Source organism: Molossus molossus, unplaced genomic scaffold, assembly GCF_014108415.1.
Source record: "Molossus molossus isolate mMolMol1 unplaced genomic scaffold, mMolMol1.p scaffold_m16_p_7, whole genome shotgun sequence".
NCBI classification, from domain to species: domain Eukaryota; kingdom Metazoa; phylum Chordata; class Mammalia; order Chiroptera; family Molossidae; genus Molossus; species Molossus molossus.
In genome coordinates, this window is record NW_023425401.1 from 32,130,314 (window position 1) to 32,155,653 (window position 25,340).

Below are 25,340 nucleotides of genomic sequence, written 5' to 3' on the forward strand. Positions count from 1 at the left end.
GCCTAGGAGATAAAATGACGAAGTCAGTCCGTGAATTACTCTGCTTTTCCTGAGACAGCCTCACCGGGATGGTGAATGTACCCCAGAAGCCACAACTGCAGTTGTGCCGGACGGTCCCTCGCACCCCTACCTCCAGACACCCTACCTGCGCTCAACTGCACTGCGCCCGCGGGGAGCAACTGTTCTTCCGGGAGGGTGTTTTAGACGAGTCTGGACATTATCAAGCTACACCGAAGAACAAAGTCTGTCATTAGATTTGATCAGTGGGAACCAAGTTACTGTGAGCTCAAAAAATTCTTTTCTCTGAAACAGAAAAAGTCCCTCTTCTTCCCTGTGCTACTATTTCCAGTACATGAATTCCTTTCAGGTGTCAAAATTCTACTGTAATTACAACTAATTTGAAAATTATGCTTCCCGTTTAGCAGTGTCCCGCGCGTCGGCCCACGAGGACCCGTCTGTGACTACCGAGCGGAAGCCTGGCTGGGTCGGGAGTTGGCATTAGCTCCGGGGAGGCAGGGGACACAAAGCCCACCGCTGGGGACCCACGGTTTCGCCTAGACCCTGATGAGCAATCACCAAGAGGGTCCAGGCGCTGGATTTTCACCTGGAATTTATTCAAGGTGGTAATACTCTGGCTACTACGATGACATCCAGGCGAACTCGCACGCCTGCTGGACGCCTGTGCTATGTCCTTGTAGCCTCCACGGGGCGAGGGAGTGACTGCCCTCAGGAGCCCAGGGACAAAGGGAGGACCGTGTCCCTTCAGAGGGTCTGTGTTTCTCTCCCACTGCGTATCTGGGCATTTCTCTCTCCCTGAAACACTTTCATTATTTGTTTCTTTTCTTTCTCCCTAAGTATATTTGATAGTTTCTATTCTTAACTTTAAGGCACAAAGCAGACTGTTTTTATACTTCTCACTCCAAAATCATAAAAAGAGAAACCTCCTTTGAGTTGCATTATGGTCTTATTTTTTCTGAGATGGTTGTCCTCGGTGCAAACACAACTCTATCCCTTCTCCACTCCACAGAATAGTGAAAACCCAGACTAGCAAAATGAATTAACTTGAAATTTTCCTTCTCATCCCCCCCTCTTCTGTAATCCCAGGGGGAAAGCGTAAGTTCTCACCATGTGGTGTGCCAGGAAGGGGTGGGGGGGACAAACGGCAGAGGACAACCTACGAAATGGATAAGTGGTCCCCAGATGATCTTATGGTCTTTTATTCTTAGCATTTTGTTATCTTCCCTAGTCTTTGCTTTTGAGATGATTCCCAAAATTCATAAAGAAATATAAATACCATATGATTTCACTTATATGTGGAATCTCAGGAGCAAAATAAAAGAACAAACAAAATAAAAACAGTTTCATAGTCACGGAGAACAGACTCACAGTTCTCAGAGCGGGGCGTTGGAGGCTGGGTGAAAAAGGTAGAGGGATTCAGAAGTACAAACTGGTGGCTACAGAATGGTCATGGGATGTACAGTACAGCTTGGGAATATTGTCAGTAATATTGTAATAACTACGTGTGGTGCCAGGTGAGTGCTTGAAATATCGGAGGGGCCACTTTGTAAAGTACTTGATTGTCTTACCACTGTGCTGTATCCCTGAAACTAACATAAAATAATACTGAATCTAAACTGTAATTGAAAAAAGAAAACGAAACCCTTAGATGCATAAGTACCTGAAGATGACATGAGTGTTGGAAAGACATCTAGACAGAGGGAACAGGCCCCGGCTAACTGGCTTTGACCGCCTGTTGCATAATCCTGGGGTAATCAATTAAATTATATGGAGGTGAAGTTCTTCCTATATAAAGTTTGGTATTATTATCAGCCCTCCGATTTTATTGTAAGAACCAAATGGAATAATAAATAGAGAACTTCTCTGCAACTTGCAAACAATAATCATAGCAGCAAATTATTATTATTATTTCTGAATGCCTCCTACGTGGCAGGTACCACTTTAAATGCTATACACGAAAACTCATGTAACCCTTACACTAACGTTACAACGTAGGTACTGTTGTGACCCTTGTTTCACAGATGAGAACATGGAGACCCAGAAGCTCAACACCTTGTCCAGGACTTCAAAGGAGAGAGCTCCAGTTCAGACCCAGGCAGGCAGACTCAGAGCTCTCTGCTTCGCTGTCTCCCTATACACACCTAAGTCTGAAAGGAAGTTATGTCAGAACCAAACTGGGAAACTAGACAACAGGCGGTACAAAGCTCACCCCTCCAGGAGCGGCGGCAGGAGGGCGGGGCAGACCGACACACAGCCGCGTCCAGCAGAGACGCAGTCCTTCTGACACACACCTGGACTGACAGTCTCGAAAGCCAACAGGTACTTAGCATCACACAGATGTAACTGTGTCGTACTTAGATAAATATTTGGTGAAACTGTTCATGTGATCAAAATTCTGCAAAGAAGCCAATGGATATCCCAAGGCCCAGTGTAGGCTTTAACTGGAGTAAGACAAATACAAATTGGGAAATTTTCTTTTATCTCACCTCTAGGTGTTATCAAAAATACTGACCATTGATTTTGGTTAACAGTGGAAGAGGGCCAGAGAGCTGATTTAGAAACAAACCTGTGTTCTTAATCACTCACCCATACCTGTTACCCGAAGAAAACCTATTGGCTTCTTTGTCCTTCCATTTCTTTCCCCTGTTGGAGTTCCTTCGCAGTGGTGCCCTACAAAGAGAGCACGGTCGGGAAGGGGAAGCCGACGTGTTCCCCTGTAGCCCTCCTTTTACACAGGGCTGCTTTTGACATCCTGAAGTGCTTACCCCAGATCCACAAACTTCCGCTTAATTTTTCCTCCTTGCAGCACCAAAGAGCTGGATGCCCTCGGTGATCTGGAACCTTTGGCGCCATCTGGAAGACACACATATGCAAAGAGAGACCAATTATTGTTAGCATTTTTACAGCTACGAGTCAATAGTAGTCAATGCATCTCTGAAGAGATCTGCCTAATTTCTAACAGTAAAAGAAAATCATGGCTGCTTTTTTTTTTTAAAGATTAGGAAACATAGCTATACCAAGGAACATTCAGTTAAGCCGGGAGATGCCCTGTTGGACCAAGGCTCAATACTCATCACAACGAGCTTTAGCTTCAAACTCACTGGAATGAACATAATAAGGAGCAGTAAACACTGTCAAATCACCCTTTATACTAAAAGCAGGGACCAGCATGACTTTCCTTTTGTTCCTGTGCCTTCTTATCACTCGAGTCCAGGACAGAAAGTCAGCCCTGAGAGTCTGAGAGACTTAGGGAGAAAGTGAGAGTCAGAGCTCCCCTCTGGTCTCTCCCCTGCTAGTGGCCTGTGGCCAGTCCTGGGACAGAGGAGACAGGACCTGGGGAAGACTTCCTTACGCAGGGGCTCAGCTCTAAGGCATGGATATCTTTGAAAGGCCTCTCTTTGACGTTGGGTTGGACGTAAGTTGGCCAGCCTCCCGTGATGCTGAAGACGCCGAACGCTCCTCAGTGTTCGGAGCTGAAGGGGCTCTGCCTCCGGTTGATGCTGGCACTCCGCATGCCCGTGGACAGGCTCTGTGAGCGGAGCGCAAGGCTCAGGGTAGGAGCTGGACTCTACGGTGCAACTCACTCCACCTTGGCCAAGGCAGGTAACTCCTAAGGCCCCACCTGGAATCATGTAGCAAAGGATGCTGTCTGGCATTATCTTTCAGCATATCCAGTTATCTGAGATGATTAACAAAGGGTGTTTCAATGTTGATGCATATTAGAGTGTGAAACTACTCCTTCCTAATTGGCTACTGGTGTCTGTCTGTCTCTATCTCTTTAAAATTAAGAAAAAGAAAATTCCAGAAACTTCCTGGTGTGGAGTGCAGAGAGAATAGTCCTCCTAAGAAAGTGCTCAATTCACTATGCAGGTTAATTTTGCTTATAATTTTGTTTATTTCAGGAGAGATTTCTTATCACACATACTTACAAAACATGAAGGATGCACACAGTTCTCAATAGGAGTCTACAGTCAAAGCTTTAAAGAAGCACAGGATATTGACAAACACTCTACGGATTTTTCGCAATGAACTTTTCATATTTTTAGTTAGTGATACTCAACTTAACAATAACTCCTTGAAATGTACATAACAAAATACAAGAGTCAGAAATATGTCCACGTCCAAATCCACTTCTAACCTCAAATATTTACTGTATTTGCATGGTTACTCTTTGGGTAACTGGATTAAATGGCCCCAGATGGCACACACACATATAAAGAAAAGCCGCAGACATGGCACAAATACCTTCTGAGGTGATTTTGCTAATGGACATTAAAAAAAAACAAAATAAAAGCAGAATTTCAGTTCTATTAAGAGAAGCCAAAGAAAAGAAAATGCTGGATCCTTCCAGATCAATCCTAAAGCAACTCTTAATGGCTAGGACTGTGAAAAGTTAAAAAGGAGACTGCCTAATTATTTTCTGAATTAGAGCTAGCTGGGAGATGTTTTAACGAGTGGCGAGAGGACCAGATGAGACAATGTACATGGAAACACTCTGTAACCTATTAGTGTTGTAGTTATTGGACCTCTTGGGACTTACAGCCTGATTCTGCCCATCGCAGAGCCTGCTGCTAGGCAACCTCACATCATTATCTGATACATTTGCCAAAGTGTGTTCCAAGGAACACTTACAGGAATATTTTCAAAAGGCTGAAGAGGCAAGATTAGGTAACAATGCACTTTCCCATTTTAAATCAATCAAGTCCACGTTAACGGACATCAGAACTTCTAGTCTGCGTAAAAACCAACACTGGATTGTTATGATTTCAGAAAAAGAGAAAGACATGTGACATTTTTGTTTGTTTATTTATCTTTATGTAAAATTTCTATTAGGCTTTTTGAAATTTCCCCAACACTACCTTCATGAGCAATTCGAACTCCAGGGACCTGGTCCTCATTTTCAAAGGCAGTGAAAGATTGACAGCCAGATATTAAGGCGTTTATGGACTTCATTCTCCTCGATCTCAGTGCAACAAGAGTCTGAACTACCTCTCCCTGTACTGTGGGGACTCCCAGGCCTGGCTTCTCTCCTGAGCACACAACCTCCTCTATCACAAAACCAATTGATCATCATTCCTTACAATGTTTCTGATTTCCTATTTTCTATTAAAGATAAGACCGTATTTTCTGAGGCTAGAAACCCTGTGATCAGTTTTGACCTCCTGCTCCTCCTGCCGTATCTAGGGAACGTCTGTTTCCAAGGTTCCTGCAGCTCCTGTCTCTGTCCACGGCCGCTCCTCACAGGCGAGCCCCCACCGTGTCTCCTAGCTCATCTTTCCCACACCTCGTGTCTTGTTCTCTTTGTTTCTCTGCTCAGACATCGTGTGGGTTCCTAGTAAGGTAAGGTACCCAAAGTATTTAAATTCTGCAGCTAGAGACGTAACCCACCTGCTCAATTTTGCGTGCAGCCCATCTAGCCCACGTGACCAAACTGCTCCAGGCAGGCTGGGGCAGCCCCCGCCTCTGAATTCGTCTGGCATGTGCCCGTCTCTGGTGCTGCCACTCTCCCTGCATGGCACGCCCTCCTTACATCCCCTCTGTGTTTTCTCAGCACTTCAGTGGTTACCCTGTGTGCTCCTGGTCACGTCTGGTTGACCAACCTCGGCTGGGTACAACCTCTCCCTCCTCTGACCAATGAGAAATATATATATTAATGGTAAATGAATCCTGAGTATCTCTACTTGCTAGGACATTCATTCAACAATTTTGAAGGCGTGGTGTGTGTCAGGCAATGTGCTAATAGCGAACATACACTTGGAATAACACTCTCGAGCAATCACCACAAGAAAACTGACAGAGCTGAATTGACTCTGTTCAACCTTGTCTGAGCAGAGGCGCACTGCTGTGTAGTCTGGAGACCAGCAAGGTAGCCTTAGGTTACTCAAACAGGCATTGGTGAAAGAGCGCTCGTGCCTCTGACTAGCACAGAACTTGTTTTCGAAACCTCTAGAAATAATCTTTTATTTCCTCGGATTCTAGCTAAAATGGGGTTGGATGTTTATCATTTAGCCAGTTATAATGGGACTCTTTCTATCCTATTTCCCACTGAGGTCCCACAAATACGACCACGATATGATGACTTGTGGTTTAACAAGCCCCAGCTCCAGGGAGGTGTTTGATAATACCAGGGCATTTCCCCCAGCATTGCAATCCAATACAACTATAAGTTAATCACTGCCTTTGTAGTAACTTGATGGACCAAAAGCAATTGTATACTACTACTTTTTTAAAAATCTAGAGAAAGGGTAACCAATGACTAGACCATTTTCAGAGTGTATCCAGCAGTGTTCAGTGGAAGGAAATATATGTCTAGACCAGAGGTCAGCAAGCTTTTTCTGTAAAGGGACAGATAATAAAAACATTTCAGATGGTGGTTTCCTGTCTCTGTGACGACTACTCAACTCTGCTATTGTAGCAGGAAAGCAGACATCTGTGTCCAACTGAGGGAGTGTGGCTGTGTTTCAGTAGGACTTTATAAGGACAGGAGGGGGCTGGATTTGGTTTGAGGATGTCTGTTCTAGACCTGCAGTGGTTATCTGCAGAGACATGCTTATTAATCCATCCAAGACACACATTATGCACCAGTTATATGCCACACTCCTTCTGGGGACAAAGAGTACAAAGATGAACAGGATGAATGAGAAAACTTTGGCTCACACTTGACAATTTGATCACTTATTACCATACGCAAAATGACAGAAGAAGAAATAACTGTGAAAATTTCTGTGGGAACAGAGAGAAGGGAGTATTATTCTCTCTGCCTGGGAATGGGGAGGGCGTACTCAGGATCCATGCAAGGAGGTGAGATTTAAGTGGGGCTCTGAAGAAGGACTAGACATTTCCTAGAGTGGAGTGTTAGGTACGAATGTAAACATGAAGTCTAGTTTGTACTTATCACTAAACCCCATTCTAGTTCATTAACGATGAGTCAACGAGTTGTAAGAACCACATACATACTCACACACACAGAGGGGAATCAGATTAAACTATCTAGGTCAGTATAATGAGTTAGTCTCACAGAGCAAGGAACTCGAGGATTTTACAGAATGCTATGCTCCAAACTGGATTTTGAGAACAAGGAATCTAGATCCTACTCTGTGAATCTATATTATAACAGCCCCTGCAATGGCATAAAATTGGAAGCATGGAATTTCCCTAATATTTTAGTGATACTGAGGTGCATCTTGGGAACGAGGTAGAGCGAGTCCCCGGGGCACATGAGAGAGCTCTAGTAATGGTGGTGCTTCAGTGAAACAAGTGTTCATCAGTCAGCCCGTCTAACGAGCATATTCCATGAACACATCCAGTTAACTTGGATCATATGCTCACTGAGAAACTTTCTGATTTATGAATCTAAAACCAGGAGAGAATGAAACCTATGAATGATGTTGGTTATTATGGCAGCTGTACCTCCAAAGTAAATCAGAAATTAGCATTCTAGTTCAGAAATTCGTTTTTTGTAAGTTTGAACAGCATGAATTGGTCCCTCTGAACTTGATGAAATCTGGCTGTATTATTGAGTTTCTAGACTTCTATAAAGGTGTAGCGTCTTGACTCGCAAGGCCCTGACTGGTAATAAATAGGCTACTTTCTGAGAGTCCGCTGGCTGGCAGGTCTTCTGACATCTTTCAATTCAAAGTGCAACAAAGCCTCAAAGTGGAAGGCAAGAAGTATAGGGTCTTCCCAGTTTTCCCAGTTGTTGGTGATGGTGGTTGTGGGGTGTCAGAGAGACAAGGTGTGTTACAAAACAAACAAGCAATAAATGAGGGGGCAGGGAGAGAGAGAGAGAGAAATTCAAAGAGAGAGAGGGGGAAAGACAGACTTGAGTCTGCAAACTCCTTGAGGGAAAGGATGGAATCTTATAATTGTATGTCCAGCCTACAGCACAACGCCTGCCACAGTGAGGTGCTCAATAACTATTTATTGAATGAATATGCGAATGAACGGATTCATGTCAATGAACATGGAAGGCATAAAAAGACTCTTCAAGGCTGGAAACTTTATTCGAGGGAAGGAAAAGATTGTGAGGCACGGTTAATACCCAGCAATGGTTATCATACCTGGAAGAGTATTATGCTAAGTGAAACAAGCCAATTAGAGAAAGACAAATACCACATGATCTCACTTATTTGTGGAATATAACGAACAAAACAAGCTGATGAACAAAACATACACAGAAACATAGAAGTAGGGTACAGACTAACAAATCTCAGAAGAGGGGGACAGCGGGGAGGGAAGAGATAAACCACAGAACTTAAATGCATGTATGTGCAACCAAGGACATAGACAACAGTACTAGGGGTGGAAGGTGGGGTAGGGAGGAGGGTGTCAATGGGGGAAAAAGGAGAAACATCTGTAACAAAAATTAATTTTAAAACATCAGAAACAGAAAAAGTGAATAAATAAAAAGTCATTACTTTATTAAAGCTCAATTAAGTGCTTCTGCCCAATCTTCCCAGGGAAATAAAAAGTGAGGAAGCTCAAGTACTGGGTCTCCAGGAAGAAAACTCCCCATACCTATCTCCTGGTCCTGCATAGTCAGTCAACATCCTCCCAAGAAGCAGTCATAGCAAGCACGGGAGACACTGGGGGAAAGGATGGATCTTATTGCCAATTACAGCTCACCACATTTTACTGTACATTACTGCTAATGCAACACAAACCACAGTTCACACCCATGTAATACTTCTCCAATCTGAGACAAAGCACCTGCTGACTTCAAAGATTCACAAATGCTGTAGAAGGAAAAGGCAGAAAGAAATAATCTAGACAAGACTGAGCTACTTTTAAAAGTCTTTGGGTCAGCCCTGGCCGGTTGAGCGTCAACCCATGGACCGAAGAGTCCCGGGTTCAGTTCCCGCTAAGAGCACGTACCTCAGTTGCAGTTTGTCCCTGTCCTGGTTGGGGTCATGTGGGTGGCAGCCACTCGATGTTTCTCTCTCTCTCTTCCTCCATCTCTCCCTCCAGCTCTATCTGAAGATACATGCGGAAATGTCCTCAGGTGAGGATAAAAAATAAATTTAAAAAAATCTTTGGGTCAGATTTCATGTGTGAGCAATCTACTTCCTGACCATATGTAATTTCTTTCAAAGAGCTACTTATGCCTCATAACCTCAGTGGACCACAAAGTACTAACCTACAGCTCCAAATGTGTGCCTCTACTCTTTTGCCTTCTTATGGAATGATTACAGCCTACACATATATTTTTTTAAAGATTATAGAAGGCTTGACACAAGCGTATTTCTAGAAAAAAGTGCTATTGTAATCCACAAGTTGGGTTAATTTTCTTTTTTTTAATCCTCATCCAAGGATATTTTTTCCATTTATCTTCAGATAGAGTGGGAGGAAGGGAAGAGGAGAAAGAGAAAGAGAAAGAGAAAGAGAAAGAGAAAGAGAAAGAGAAAGAGAAAGAGAAAGAGAAAGAGAAAGAGAAAGACAGAAAGAAAGAGAAAGACAGAAAGAAAGAGAGAAAGAAAGAGAGAAAGAAAGAGGAAGAAAAGAGAGAGAGGGAGAGAGTAACATCGATGTGAAAGAGACATATCAACTGGCTGCCTCCCACACGACCCCGGCTATGGCTGGGGACCAAACCACAACCAAGGTGTGTGCCCTTGACCAAGGTGTGTGACCTGGTCCAGGTCATGTGGGAAGCAACTAGTCAATGTGTCTCACTCACATTGATGTTTCTCTCTTTCTCCCTCCCACTCTATCTGAAGATAAATAGAAATATATTCTCGGGTGGGGATTAAAAAATAAATAAATACAGTGATTTGCAATCATACCTGCAATGTGGGAATGTGTCAACTATTGGCATTGGTTGGTGGGATTCTTCAAAGATTTTGGCAGTTTGATGGGTATATAATTTAAATGATCATTACTCCATCATTAGGGATGTTGATCATCTTTTTTATATTTCATATGTAATGCAGATTTTCTCTTCAATGAATTGACAGTTTATTTCCTTGGCCTATTTTTTACTTTTTTTTTTGGGGGGGGTGGTTAATTCTCACCTGAGGATATTTTTGCCCTTGATTTTTAGAGAGAGTGGAATGGAGGGAGGGAGGAGGAGAGAGAAGAAGAGAGGGAGAGAGAGACACACATTGACTGGTTGCCTCCTGCATGCACCCTGACTGGGGCTGCAGATTGAACCTGCAACCCAGGGACATACCCTTTGTTGAGAATTGAACCTGCAACCCTTTGGTCCATGGGCTGACGCTCTAACCACTGAGCAACACCAGCCAGGGCTATTTTTGACTTTTAAAAATTATTTGAAGCTACTTGTATATTAAAATCTATCAATTAACTCTGTATATGTGGTCCTTTTTATGTTTCTTGTCTAGTGAAATCGAGAGTATTTGTAAGATAGTTGCAGAATATAAAGAAAAAAAACAGTAAAGCAAATCCCCATTTCATTTGTCGTCACACACCCACTGCAGTTTATATTTATGAAATGCCCAGTATGTCCCTCCTTCTTTCTGCTCCCTGACACTCTTCCCCATGTGTTTAGCCTCGTCATTCCTATTCACAACTAAAACATTTGGTTGTATCTTGAAATAATCTGCTAGTTTTGTTTAATTCTATATCAAACAGATTAATATACATTGGTCTGCATTTGCCTGTCATTTGCTTTTGAAAGTCTGCTCCAGAGATTCGCCCCTGTGTTTGTTTCAGTGTGGTTTATTCATTTTCCCTCCTGCACAGATTCATTGTAGGAATACACTGCAATTCATTTATCCATTCTACTGGTGATTATTCTAATGATTACCAGTTTTTACTATTTACACAACTGGGCTGCTGTGGATATTCTTGGACATGATTCTTAGTAGACGAGTACAGGGTTTCTTTTGGCTTTATAAACAGGTGAAGACTTGCTCGGTAGGCACATTTTCAGATTTACTAGGTAATGCCAAATCATTTCCAAAGAGCATGTACCAATTTGGACTTCCACCGGCAAATATCTGATTTATGGTTTTCTCACATCTCTGTCAGATTCGGTAATATCAGACTTTAATTTTTTTTGGCAATCTGGTAGATATAAAATGGCATCTCATTTGGTTTATTTAATGTTTTCCTGATTACTAATGGGGTTGAGCAGCTTTTCATAAATATTATGGGCATCTGACTTTCGTTTGCTATGAAGTGCCTGTTCAGGACATTATACATTTTCCTCCTTGTCTTTCGCGCGTGTCTGTGTATGTGTGTGTGCGCTTTATAGGAGTTATTTACATAATTTGTACACTCATCTTTAGTTAGTTACATGGGCAGTAAATCTTTTCTCCAAGTTTTGGGATTCTTTATTGTGTCTTTTGAGAAATAGAAGTTTCTAATTTTAATATCATCTGACTTGATCTTTTCCTTGTTTTATGTTTTTGCCTCTTGTTTAAGAAATCTTTCCCTACCCTGAGGTCACAAAATGTTGTTTTCCTATATACTTATTTATTTTAATCCTCACCCGAGAATGCTTTTCTATTAATCTTCAGATAGAGTGGGAGGGAGGAAGAGAAGGAGAGAGAAACATCGATGTGAAAGAGACACACTGACTACATGCGGCCCGCAAGACCCCAACCAGGGCCGGGGATGAAATGCAACTGAGTCTGTGCCCTTGACTGGAATTGAACCCATGACTCATTGGTCTGTGGGTTGATGCTCTATCCACTGAGCAAAACCAGCTAGGGCTCTCCTATATATACTTTTTAAAGTTTCATCATTTTATATCATCCAGTTAAGTGTTGAAGCCTCCTTGAATGAAAATTTTGCAGGGTATGTGATGGGAGGAGGTCCCTTATAATTTTCAAAAATATGGATTACCAATTTTCCCAGAAAAAATTATTAAAAACTTTCTTTCTCCATCCATTTACACATGCAGCCATCATAAAGTGTGTGTGTGTGTTTAAAATCTGCTTCTAAGCCCTTAATTTTGTTCCTTAGTTTATTTGTACATCTCTGTATAAATAACACAGATAATTAAATAGTTATAGTATCAAGTAAGCCAACACCCTGCACCTCAGTCTTCTTCAACAGTTTCAGGTATTCTTGGCCTTTTAGAATTTATATTTTTAGAATTTATGTATTTTTAGAATTTACATATTGTAAATTTAGAATCAGCTTGCCAAGTTCCACAAAATGTCTATTGTATTGAATCTCTCTAGATCAGTATGAATAGAAATTCGATTTTAAAAAAAAAATGACAACAGGATTTTATAGTGAACAAACATATATCTACCACCTAGCTTCTATAATGTCCATTTTGCTGTATTTTCTTTATCATATAGCCATCCCTCTACTCATCTGCCAATCCATTAACTTTTAAGTGCATTTCAAAATAAGTTGCAGATACTTCACCCTTACACACATCAAGGTATTGATTTTTACATAGTTATTTTATATCTTGGTATGTATATATAATTCAGATGTGAAAGATAACAAGTTGACCCTTGAACAACATGGTTTTGAACTGCATGGGTGCACCTATAAACAAATTTTTTTTTCAATAAATATACAGCCAGCCCTCTGCATCTCTGGGTTTTGCATCCAAGATTCAACCAACCATGGATTAACCTGCAGTTGGGAATTACAGATATGGAGGGCCAACTGTGTGCCTTGTTCTACACCATTCTATGCAAGGAATTTGAGCATTCAAGAATTGTGGTATCTATGGAGAATCCTGGAACCAATCCCCCAAGGATACCAAGGGACAACTATAGTTAAGTTTTAAGTCAAATGTTGTACATAGATTGTCACCTGTGTGAGGGTCAGTGCTCCTAGTCCCACAGTATTCAAGGGTCACTATACAACCCAATCTATGTGGTCCCTTTAAAGGAACATGTCAGATGTAGTAGGGAGAGAATGAACCTATTTTTTTTTTTAAATATGTTTATATTGATGTTCAGAGAGGAAGGAAGAGGGAGAGAGAGAGGTAGAAATATCAATGAGAGAGAACCGTTGATCAGCTGCCTCCTGCACACCCACTACTGGGGATCGAGCCTACAACCCAGACAGGTGCCCTGACTGGGAATAGAATTGGTGACCTTTTGGTACATGGGATGGCGCTCAATCCACTGAGCCACACCGGCCAGGCTGAACCTATTTTCTATTCATCCCTGCATCATTTAACTTGTTCAAACAAGAATGTGTTACTTCTCTATATTAAAACATATTATTAAAAAGACAAAAGTCTACTGACAGTGCTTTGAAACTCTGGTGTTAATTTTAGAACTTTCTGCCAAAATTTAATTGACTAATCTCCTCGTATTACCATTATCATAGCTTTCCATCACATTCTTTTACAATATAAATCATCATTGTGAAAATTTCTTCTAAATAAAAAACAAATTAATAGGTTAATACCTATATCAGTTTCCTCTTCACATATATTTTGTTCTATATGACTATGTTAGTGTTTACAGAAACTCAACTGTTATTCCACAAAATCTCCAAAAGGCCTCCTGAAGAATTTCCTTCACTAGTCAACTTGTGGAGAGCCAAAGAAGTAAAAATACTAACCAGGTAGAAAAAGATTAAATAAATACATAAATAAATAAATAAATGGAAGGGGGAATGTTTTCTTATGCCATAACATTAAAAAACAGCAATATTATTAGCTGTGAGAAGGCAAAGGACTTAGGATTATGAGAAAAAAAAAGCCATTTTTATATTGCAGAAATCAAGGTGTTAGTGAAGTTAGACAAAACAAAACAGAAACAACAAAGTGAACAGTACCTTTTTCTTGTGGTATTTTCTTGGTGGTGGCTTGGTGGTGGCAAGGAGATTCTTCCATATCATGATCGGATTTTGAAGGAGAGGAGAGCGACGTATCTCCCCAAACAGAGGAGGAAGCCTCCCTTTCTGGGAGCAGTGGTCCTTCAAATTCAGCTATGTGGTCAGCCTCCGAGAAGGGCACACTGCCAGCCACTGAAGAGAGGGATGGAGCACCAGAATCTGGTTCTGGAGAAGAAGTTCTCAAACCCTTGGGCAGAAGTGATTTGGTAATGTGCATGTGTTTACAGAGACTGTCTGAAGGCTGTTGATATAAGAGATTATAAAGGAGGTTATGCCGCTGAGCATCAGTTCCGTGTCATACTTACTTTGAAATCAGATTGACCGTTTGTTTTTGTTTTGTTTTTTTCAGTAAATCCCATGAAAACCAATTTTGCTTGTTGGTTTACAAATGAGACTCCATAGTTCACAATGATTCACCATATTACCATTGCAACTAACACAGACACCTCAGACAGATTCAAGCAATTACGTGTACATTTATTATTTCCAACTAGGTAAAACCAACTGCTGAATATCAGAATCACCATCATGAAATATGGCAACATGGATAATGCTCTTGGTTAGTTTACTGAATAAGTACAGAAGAATTTACATGACAACAATGTATCGAGTTGAGTAAAGATTTTGGAGACAAAAAAGTGAACTATTCCAGCTATTTCCAACTAGGGCACAGAATCTGGCTGCAGAAAAGTCAATGAACTGCAGGAACAAGGATACAGCCCAACACTGTAACTCAGAAAACGGTCAGAGGAGCTCACCTTTCGCTCTAGACTGTCCTCGCCGTCTGTCGAACTGACACTGTCGTAGAGCCTGGTCCTTGAGGGCCTCTGGCGTCTGTTCTTCACGGACAGCTGGGCTCGAGTTTTCAGGGCTTTAGAATCCAGGCGCTCCGTCTCTGGGACCGCTTCGTTCAAGTCTAAGAAAGGAACATTGCAACGTAATCAGGGAGAGGAACCCTTGGAGAGGATGGATCAAGAGGCCACAGGCAATGATAAAATCTTAGGGTTTTCAGTAACACCAGGCAAGAAACTACGATGGCCTAATTAACACCACACAGGTAACAACAACAACAAATCAGGGAGATCTAGGAGAAATGTACAAAGCCTTCCTTAGGAGAGAAAAACCAACACTAAAGATGAGGCAACTATAGAATTCTAATATCCAAAGAGCATAAAACCTTCCTACAACATCCTTGTAAAAAGTGCTGATTTGTATTTATTCATGTGTATGCATGCTGGAGTGTTTGATGAACAAATATGCAAGAGGAAGGTCTATCAAAATTGGGTCCTCTGAGAAACCAAGGACAAAAGTCAGGTGCTAGGTCAAGCACAGGGAATAAAAGATGGCCACTGGTATAAATTTTCTTTAGTAAAATTTACTAATAGGCTTTTATCTTTTTCCTTTTACCTTTTCAGAGTGGCGGTCATTAAATGAGATCATAATGTTCAAGAAGTTAATAATTAAGTACTTCTGGATTTGAATTATTTTAAAAAAGCAAATAACTGAGTTGCAAAAAGTACTAAGCACTGCTATTAATAGAATAAAACAATTTGTTACAGTAGCACTACCTCAGGAAATTCCTTATCACAGTATTATTATAAAGGTGTGCTCTAAATATATATAACAAAATCAAAGCAAGTAAGCATCTCAGGTTGTACCTCTCTTGGGTATAGAAATTAGCACTCGGCATATGATTCTAACAAATAAACATATTTTCCCCTAGGAGGTGCATCTGCGGAATGACAATATTTAAAGAGGATTTTGACTTTTCATTTCCCATATTTGAAAGAAAAGTAAATATTTAGAAAAGTCAGAACATTCAGGTATATATAAAGAACAGCTAAATATTTTCTAATTAGTAGTTTCTTTATTTTTCACATGTCAATGAAGAAAAAATAATCTCCTTGATCACTTTAATTTCTTCCTTCCAATAAAATTTAAATTTGCAGCTATCCATTAAGAGTTCATTAATTCTGGTAATTGGGAGAGAATCAGCCTTACAAGCTCATTTACATATAAAACACGGAAATATCAAAGAGAGTGAAAACAATAATATAACTAGATGTACTGGTGTACATGCGCATTTTACAGCTCATCTGTTTCATATTTGGATTTCATGTTCTATGATACAAAGTACTGTCACATACAGTATCTCACGTGTCCTCACAACTTCAGGAGACAAAGAAGCCAAGCATGATTTTTCCTCTCCTGAGCTCAGAGAACTTGAGTACCTGGCCATCACCAACTAGCCAGTTGATAAGCTGCCATGATCATTCTAGTTTTTTGACTCTTGGCACTCCAATTTAGTGTTGAACAAGTTACTAGAATGAGATTTTAATGCCAGTAGAGTTCAGTGTTTTCAGCTGTAAAATCACATATGGTGTGACTATTCTAGGAAATTCACTTCTCCAACAGGCTACGGATGAAATATCATTAACCTTCCACATATGTGTTAAGAGAGCATAAAAGAAAGAAGATGTTGAAAACTAGAGAAAAAAAAAATGATTTGTCAGATGACTTCCTTTTTGGCTGGTTTAATAATAGCTTTGGTTACTTGGTGAAAATGGCCTAAGGAGGAAGCTCATTCTACCTCTGTAACTACGGCTCCTTTGGCAACAGAATCCTGGCCCTGGTGGACCAACACTGCACTCAACTCCATCAGTAGGTACTGAACAAAGAGAGTAAGGGAACAGGGAACTACTTCATAGCAGGGTTTAGAATATAGATCATTCTGGGACTTCTGGCTCCATTACTATTCAGTAATTTGCCAGGAACTGGTGTCAGTCAACCCTCCAATGGCCTCTGCTTTAGTATCAGTTAGCACTGAGGCCCAACCCACTGGATGGCGCACATGGAGCTGTATCTTTTGAAGATGAAGTTAGCTGGAGTCTGAAAAGCTGCGCCTTAAATTTCTTATCCAAGTGGCCAACAACACATTGCACCCAATGAACAGTTTCTGAGTGTCTGAAAACAAAGATCTCGGGGCAACTTTAGAGTAGTGATTCATGGATTACAAATCAGTAATGTATATTCCAAATGAGAGAAAAAAAAGTTTTAAAGTAAAAAAAACCTGGAAAAACGGAATGTAGCTAAGAACATTCACTTCAACAGCTCTTACGCCAGCAGGAAGTTGGAGGGAATGCTGTCCAGGAGACACCCCGAACAGCACCCCCTCTGGAGTGCTACAGAAAATGTGTGAAAGGGGAGGAGGGTGCACAGGACTCAGGCTGCTGAGCCCTGGAAGAGGAATCTGTTTGACCCCTAGAAGCTACCTTTTTCTATCACGGCAGATAAGAATCAGAATATTATCATTTGAAAGAACCATGAAGATTGTAGCCTACCCTTCTTTCTCGGACAAGAAAACTAAGGCTTAAAGGTCACTCACTTCTGCACTAAGTGTAGCGCAGTCTGTGGAAGGGACTGGACAGAGTTCAGTGTCAGAAGCCCAGCCTTCCAGAAAAGGTCACTCTCAAGTCTGAAAGTGAACTTCGCAAGTAATGTGCCTGCTTCAAATCCTCTTTGTGGTCTTACGTCAGGTTCCAAATAGAAGTACACGTCAAGGACTAACTTTGCAAATTCCCAGAAGCATACAACAATACCAGAAGAAAAAAAATTGAGGGATTTCATTTGGCTTTATATTTAACCAAGAAATAAAATTCCTATGTAAAAAAGTTACCTGTCAGTTTTGTGGGTGGTGATGTGGCAGGAAAAATCAACTGGTTTAAAGATTCTAAGCTACATGCTACTAAATGTGAGGGCTCAGGTGGCCATGTTCTGTCAGCATCATTCATTCTCTACAGAGATCTTAATCAATAGCATAACGCTGCTTTTATAAACCCAAGACTCCGGGTTCTTCCTCTTCACCTTCTCTCCAGGGCACCTTGCTCCGTTGCCCATAAGAATCAGAGGAAAATTTCATTTTGCTTTCCCCTTTCTTCTCTAGTCTTTCTTTCAGACCCCCCAGTCTCTGAAATAGCTTTTTTCTGACTCAAATTCAACTAGAAATACAAAAGAAGAGCAGACTCCCATGAATCGACAAACAGGCAAACACAGAAAAGATATAAGGTAGCTGATAACAGAGCAGTTTTAAGTGGGTGGAACTCCGCCTCAACATGCCTGCATCTTAAGAATAGTCTCATTATTGCTTTGAATTGGATCCTCTAAAATAATTTAATGGATTTGAATATGATTTTAGCAGCTGTTATGAAAAATGTTCTGTGAAATTAGGATGCTATATATCATATGTCAAAGAGATAAGTTCCCTACAGTAACGCTGTGAGTCATTCAGTTTTTTCACTGGGTTGACGTTATTTTTGACGTCAATGGAACGCTGCCCACGGATCAGACCCAGGCACAGGCGAAGTAGGGGGATGGAGTAGCAAGACAATGGGGTCTGCTCCCCATTCTGATGTGCATTATTCTCCTCAAAAACAGTCAGACCTTATGCCATCATGCTGCCTGGCTTGGGCTATTGTCGACTGAAATGCTCAGCATAACGAGACACTTGGTGACATTTTTCAACTTGAATGCCATCTGCATATCACTCACAGTCACTGCAAGTTCGTAAAAGATGGGCCCAGGGGGCTTCGGGTTCACATGTACAGCCTTCAGAGGTAGGTTTACGTACTGCACAGGGGCGGCGTAAAACAGTTGCCAAGGGAGCTTCCTGGCGTTAGTCTTCCTTGAATGGGACCCAGAACAGTGGCTCTGCCACTAAATTGGGCAATTTACTGAAATGATCTGTCCCTCAGAATCCTCAACTGCAAAACTGGCATGATAACAACATAAAACAATAATAATTACATTTTATGAGGACTAAATGCACAAAAAGATATCTAACTGCTTAAAAGAATGACTGCCACATAGTAAGTACTGAATAAATGTCTTTATTTACTGACAATGAGAAAGTTAGCAAGCTACTCTTAAGTGACTAAAGCAAGTTGCAGTTCAATGTGTATTCACCCTAAATATTTAAAAGCAGCAACATAAAACATATTTTCTAATGGGAAATACATGTATATAATTGCACAGAAAAGAAAAATGAAAAAAATACACTTCAGACTGAAAACGGTGATTACTTCTAAAGAAGGTATTAGATTTGGAGATATTGGTCAACAGGTACTTTAATCTTGTTTATAATGTTAAAATTTTTTTAGTGTTATGTATTGTTTGCACGTAGTTAAAATGAGTAAAAAAAGGGAAAAACACACATTCCGCACATTTTCTTTTACAGACATCTTCATTCCCTGCTAATCTGATAGCTCTGGTGTTTTAGACTCGGCATTCCCAGACGTCAGTATTAGCCCAGGTCTCTGTCAAGATCCACGTGACTATCGGCCTGCCCCAGGTGAGAAGGCTGCTTGCCATGGCACCTGTGGACTTACTCCTTGACTAAAGGCCCGATGACTGGGCCTAAATGATGCCAATGGCTTAGCTTCCAGTTGCTACTTCGTGTTTGTGCTGTATGGGAAGATGTGCTGAAATCAGAAACAGCAATCTGAGACCAAGTTACACAACTTCAGCTCATCTTACGACAACAGTGAGGACAGGAACCCGCCCATGGGCGCCTCTCACCCTGAACAATATTCATAGTTGTTTTCTATATAACCACTTAAAAGCTGATAAATTTTTTACTCCAAGTAGTATTTATCATACGACTGGTTTCTTATCATTTCAAAACAAGTAGAAGATGATTGCTGTTTCCTAATCTTTTAATTAGGTCTGAGTTTACTGTTGCAAAAACTATACATTTCATTTGCTATTCTTTGAAAGATATTAAGAAATTCCCTTTTTTTTTTTTTTACTTCTTTGTCAATCAGTGCAATCTCAGAACTATCTGTCGGCCTGTGAAGCATAATCCGGTTGTATTTTCTAGTGTAGTGCTTCCTCGGGGCAGTCTGATACCCGAAGTTAGCCTTCTTTAGCTTAAGGTCGGCCTACACTCCCGTTTTCAGAGGGCAGAGGTCCAAATTCTGCTCGCTGTATCTCAGTAATGACTCTTCAGGACTGCCACAGAGTTAGTGGCTGCGAGTCAGAAAAAAGCCATGTGAGACATCCTAAATTCCATTATACATCATTTGAGACTCTTGTAAGAGTTGCTTGTGTCAGAGACTATGAAAGGATACAGAATATACATTTAGACAACAGAGAAAGGCATTTAAATATCTTAGGAGTCCTTCAGTGTCAGATACCTTTAAAATCTAATCTAAAAGATCTGTATAACCTGCAATTCAAAGAAATGTAAAATCTAACCAATGGGCAAACTGGTTGGGAGCTGCAGACTTCCATGAGTAGAGCTATGAGGTTATGTGCAAAAGTTGGGTCTAGGAAGGTGGGAAAATGTAAATGTCCTCTTCTTGACATGATAGTGTCTTTGACATGACAACTATAAACAAGCTTCTGTGTTCTCACTCAAAGTTGACTACAGTAATCTAATCGGTTTCTCAGTCAAAAATTTCCAGACATTAGTAATCCCAAACATGGTAATTAGGCAACTCCCCAAATTATATATTTTAATATTATAGCTTCCTTGATTAATATAAGAAAAATTCAGGTCTTATGCCTTTGGTAGAAAATAACCTACTACCTGAGATGACAGTTGTTGGCAAAGGAAACCACAAGAAAGTATCTTTTGACTATAGTTAAGACTTAGATATGTACAGCATTAGAAGATTTAAGAAAACTTAAAGTTCAGAATACTTGTAGGTGTAAAGTAATATATGTATAAGAATTTCTTAAGTAGCTGCGAAGACCTGTCCATTGCTAATAACAGTATTTTACAAAGGAAGTCAAACATAGCAAATTTATAAATGCAAGTTTAAATGTTTGCAGATGTTCAATTAGTTAAGTGTGTAAATAGAAAATAAATATTATTCAAAGTTTCCTTAAGAGTGATTTGTAAATCAAATTTAAATGTTTAAAAAAACTAGGTCTTTGATCATTTAACTTGAACCAATCTAACAATTTTAGAACCAAAATAAAAATCCAAATGACTTTTCTGATGCCCCCAAACCCTTCTGTTTCATCAAAAAACTCACAAGCAATAGAGTGCTTCAGTGTACATTCTAGTGTTTCTTAAGTAGCATTTCCTCCAGGTTCAGACATCATTACTGCACAGTATGGAAGTAGAACAGAATATTCCTTCATGGCCACCTAAAGTTCAGTTATAATCTGGTGTTAGTGCCCCACATTAACAGTAAAAATCTTAGGGATCTAGACACTGTACCTACTGCAACAGTATGGTTGGCACACTGTGCAAAATCATATACACAAAGAAAATTTTTCTGGTCGTAATTCCAGAAATAGCTGTTCATTGTTGAATTATAATTTTGTAGATGCTGTAACCTCATTATTTATTATGTTTCCGTCTTAAATGAAATCTGTGTCCCATCACAGCCTGGAGGAATGCACTTCACACACAAACTACTCTGTCACCACCTTCTCCTTCCTACCTTCTTATTCCTCCATTCCCATCCCAGCCCACTCAGTCAGTACACCTTAGCACAACTACATGCCAGCTTCCAATCTATAAAATTAGAATTCCATGCTGAACCAGAGCATATGTGTAAAAGGCAAGAAAAATTTCAGAATATAGCTACCTTGTGAAGTTTTCTTGAAAAAGGGCTATATCCTACATTTGGGTTAAAATGGTATTTACTGCCCTGGCTGGTTTGGCTCAACGGTTAGTATGTTGGCCCGTGGACCAGAGAGACCTGGGTTTGGTTCCCGCTAAGGGCACCTATCTCAGTTGCGGTTTGTCCCCGGCCCCGGTTAGGGTTGTGTGGGTGGCAGCCAGTCAATGTGTCTCTCTCACATCAATGTTTCTCTCTCTCTCTTTCTCCCTCCAGCTCTTTCTGAAGATAAATGCAAAAGTGTCCTCAGGTGAGGATTAAAAAAATAAAAAATAAATAAAATAAAATGGTCCTTACTTCTAGAAGAAGATCATAATCTACTTTTTAGTTCGATGGCAAGCAAATAAAACTCAAAAGCCAAAATAAAATATAAAGTAGCCCACAATTCCTAAAATGGACAGAAATTAGTAAGCTTGATCTCGTTCTGACAAAGTAACTTGTTTTCCATCAAAAGAACTTTAGATGCTGCTTGCACTAATGCACACCTCAGTATGACAGAGGTGTCTGGTGACTTCTGGGAACCTATGGAGATGCAGTGAGACATAGGAACCAAGGAGAGTTGTCATTTTGCAGCTGAACACCTCCCTCTGATTGTTGTGTTGCTTTGGCAACAGAAGTGTTTAGGGCCAACCCAAAGACGATGCAAAACATGCACAAAACCGGACAAGTACTTCAGGTGCTTTTTTTTTTTTTTTGAGAAAGAGGACAGATTTTGGCTTCAACAATATGCCAGAAAACAATAAGTACTGATATCTCATTCATTGGTTTATTAAAATTTTCCACAGTGACTTACTGGGAATGTTCACCCTTTAATTAGTACAATTCAATAGAATCGCGTGGTCAAAATTATTTATCAGGGATTGAGAGTTATTGAAAATAATTTGTTCTGGAAAAAATAAAAACTGTGGAAGTTTACCAAGAAATTCTATCTGAGTTTATGATAAGGAAAGCTGGGATCTACTCCAGAACTCTCCTCCGCCCCGATTTTGGACTAAACCATGGGACAGCAGACAAAAAGGCCTCTTCGCTCTGCAGCTGACGCTGTTGCGTAAGGCACTCCTGGTGGTGCGAGCATCCCTTTCCTTCTGATGACTTCCCATGCCTCTAACTTGACTTCACAATCCTGGGCTCCGATGCTGAAAGTGAACGCTGAATGTACTCTCAGACTATCAGGAAATAAATCAGATATGGTGGTGGGGTCTGGCATGGCCTCTTAGCCACGGGTGTCTGAACAGAGCCACGGACACCCAGAGCTCAGGGAAAGGCAAGAGGACAGAGGGCGTGGTTACAGCCTCAGCAGAAAACGATTTTTTGGAGGAGCCCAATGACCTCAGGGACTGCATCCATGTAAATGTCGGCCTAGTGCTGGCTTTTTTTTTTTACTACATCTTATACTAATGTTTTAAGGCTAAAAAAAAAAAATCTTTTGTGGTTTTCCTCATTCTTATCTTTCAACCATGCTAGTCAATTTTTTTCTATTTTAAAATATTTTATGTAGACAAAAATGTATACCATATATGTAAGGAGAAAGAAACAAAAAAGATGCGCATGTATCTACCATCAAGCCTAAAATATAAAATTAGTATGTTTTAAGCCCTCTATGCCTCATTTCTAGTTGGTGCCTCTGTTTTATAAGGAATCTCATGATTAATTTTGCTTGCTTTTTAACTTTATACACATGGTAATGAACCGTATGTAATATTCTGCAAATCGCTTTTTTGGCGGTTTGCTCAGCGTCATGCTGAAAGGCGTGAGCGGGCTGGCTGTCTGCGGGAGCCCTCGGGACAGTGCTGCCTGCCTGGCTGAGCTGCCCTTGGGGCACACGCGGTTCTCCGCACGTACACACATGGGCGGGGCCGCAGACCTTACACAGCTTCTGTTTTACTGGACAACACCAAACCGTTTTTAACAAGAATTGTATGAGTTTTCCTTTTTTCCTACAGGCTGGCAAGCATATATTACTATGAAACTATCTTTGCCTGTCACTTTATTTTTACTAATAACGTTGAATGTTGATTTATGTTCACCAACCTGTGGGTTTCCTCTTTTGTGAACTGACTGCTTATGCTTTTTGTCCGCACAGTTGTGTTTTCCTACGACTGGTGAGAGTTCTTAGTATCTTCTGGATAATGACCCTTTCTCTTAGTTACATGGACTACAAATACCCTCTCTCAATTGTTGGCTTCTCTTTCCAAGTTCTTTACAGTGTCTTTTGAAGATCACATTTCCTTGATATTTATCAAACTTTTCATATGATTTGGAATTTTGTGTCTTAAGAAATCATATAAACATTCTCTTACATTTCCTTCTAAAAGGCTTAAATATGGCCTTTGACATTTGAATCTTTAACCCGTTTGGAATCTATCTCAGGAATGCTATCAGGCTGGATCCAATTTCATTTTTCTCTGTATGACAGGTTCCTTTTCCCAGCACCACTTGCTAGTCCATCCCTTCTCCTCTGATCCACAGGGTCAGTTCCGTATTATCATCACATTGGCACACGTGGGTCAGTCTGTTTCTGCACTCTACTCTGCTGTACTGCTCTACTGGTTGATGGCTGAGACGACACCACAGTCCCAATCATTATTACTTTACAATGAATCTGGGCATCTGAAAGAACAAGTTCCCTCAAACTGTATTTCTTCAGGAGCATCTTGACAATTCTGGGCCAAGTGTTGTGCCATATATGTTTCAGAAACAACTTGTCAGGTTCTAAAAAAAAAAATAAAGGCCCTGTTTATATTCTAATCGATGGTATTTTTTTTACAAGACTGAAGCTTCCTACCTCTTCTGATTTATATGGGTTTCCTTGATTGTCTTTCCATAGGTCTTGAGCTTCCCTGGTTGAATTCATACCGGCTACTTTATCTTTTCTACCGATTATAATTGTCATCTTGTATAAAAATCACAGAGATTCTTGGACTACACTGATAACACATGACTCAGGTCCTATTTTGCCTCAACAAATATCTTATAGCAAACCCTTTATCTTCCTCACCCTTGATCCCAGCCATCCTATAACTCACATACCTTGTTGTATACTTAACAGGCCTAAACACTATTCTTTCTACCTAGTAGCCACCCTTCCTCTTACGAGTCAGTGTGCCACCAGGCTTACAGTGCTCAAAACGACGTTTTAAAGGGTGTGGCACTTACCTCTGACCTCTCACCACAGGATAAACACAATCCACCTTCACATAATTTCTACCTATCAGTTCTAGTTTTTCTGTATGTCTATGGTATATGCCTAATGTTTCTTTAACAAACAGCCTTTGAATGACTTGAAGCTGAACACAGTATTATCCTCAAGATCCTGGGATATCTGGAAGCTGAGGAAGAGCCAGTGGTTTAGGTGACTTTTCTAGGGAATCTAATCCAACGAAGACTACAACCCTTTTTCCTACCAAGATCTCTCTAACATGCCTGCTCTCTGCTCTTGGTCTAATGCTGACTTAACTAGCTGGGCAGCCACAGACTTATCTGGTCCCTTCAGGCACCTGCCTACGATGTTGAGAACTCCATAGACCAGACTCACTCGGGCGCTAAGAAATGACACAGGCGCAGCAGGGCAGTAGGGCGGAATCACTGCTCACACCCTGGACCACGTGTAAAATCACCAGTGACCAGCGCACCACCACACACCAGAAGGAATCTGGGGTTTCTTAGGGCTCTTAGTGAAAAGATCATTGTTATATTTGCTTTATATAGTATAAGAAAAAAAGCATTCAAAAACATTAAATAATAAATGTGTATACAGTCGTCCCCCGTTTATCACTGTTAATCCGTTCCAGACTCCAGCGGGTGCACCTGGCGTTGAAGGATTCCTGGGGTGCTCGAATACATAGGCCTACAGTCCATACATGCAGTACTTTTAATTTTAATTGTAATACAGGGGTGTATAATTGACTCAGACAA

At 40.6% G+C, this 25,340-nt stretch overlaps 1 protein-coding gene across 1 annotated transcript in view; it reads right to left on the reverse strand.

The window, feature by feature from the left end:
* Window positions 1-25,340, reverse strand: part of PPP1R9A (protein phosphatase 1 regulatory subunit 9A) — a 278,938-nt gene that overhangs the window by 12,566 nt on the left and 241,032 nt on the right. The window contains 4 exon segments of the mRNA XM_036246637.1: window positions 2,611-2,688; window positions 2,784-2,871; window positions 13,735-14,035; window positions 14,553-14,710. Of these exon segments, the coding sequence (XP_036102530.1) occupies window positions 2,611-2,688; window positions 2,784-2,871; window positions 13,735-14,035; window positions 14,553-14,710 (625 nt within the window).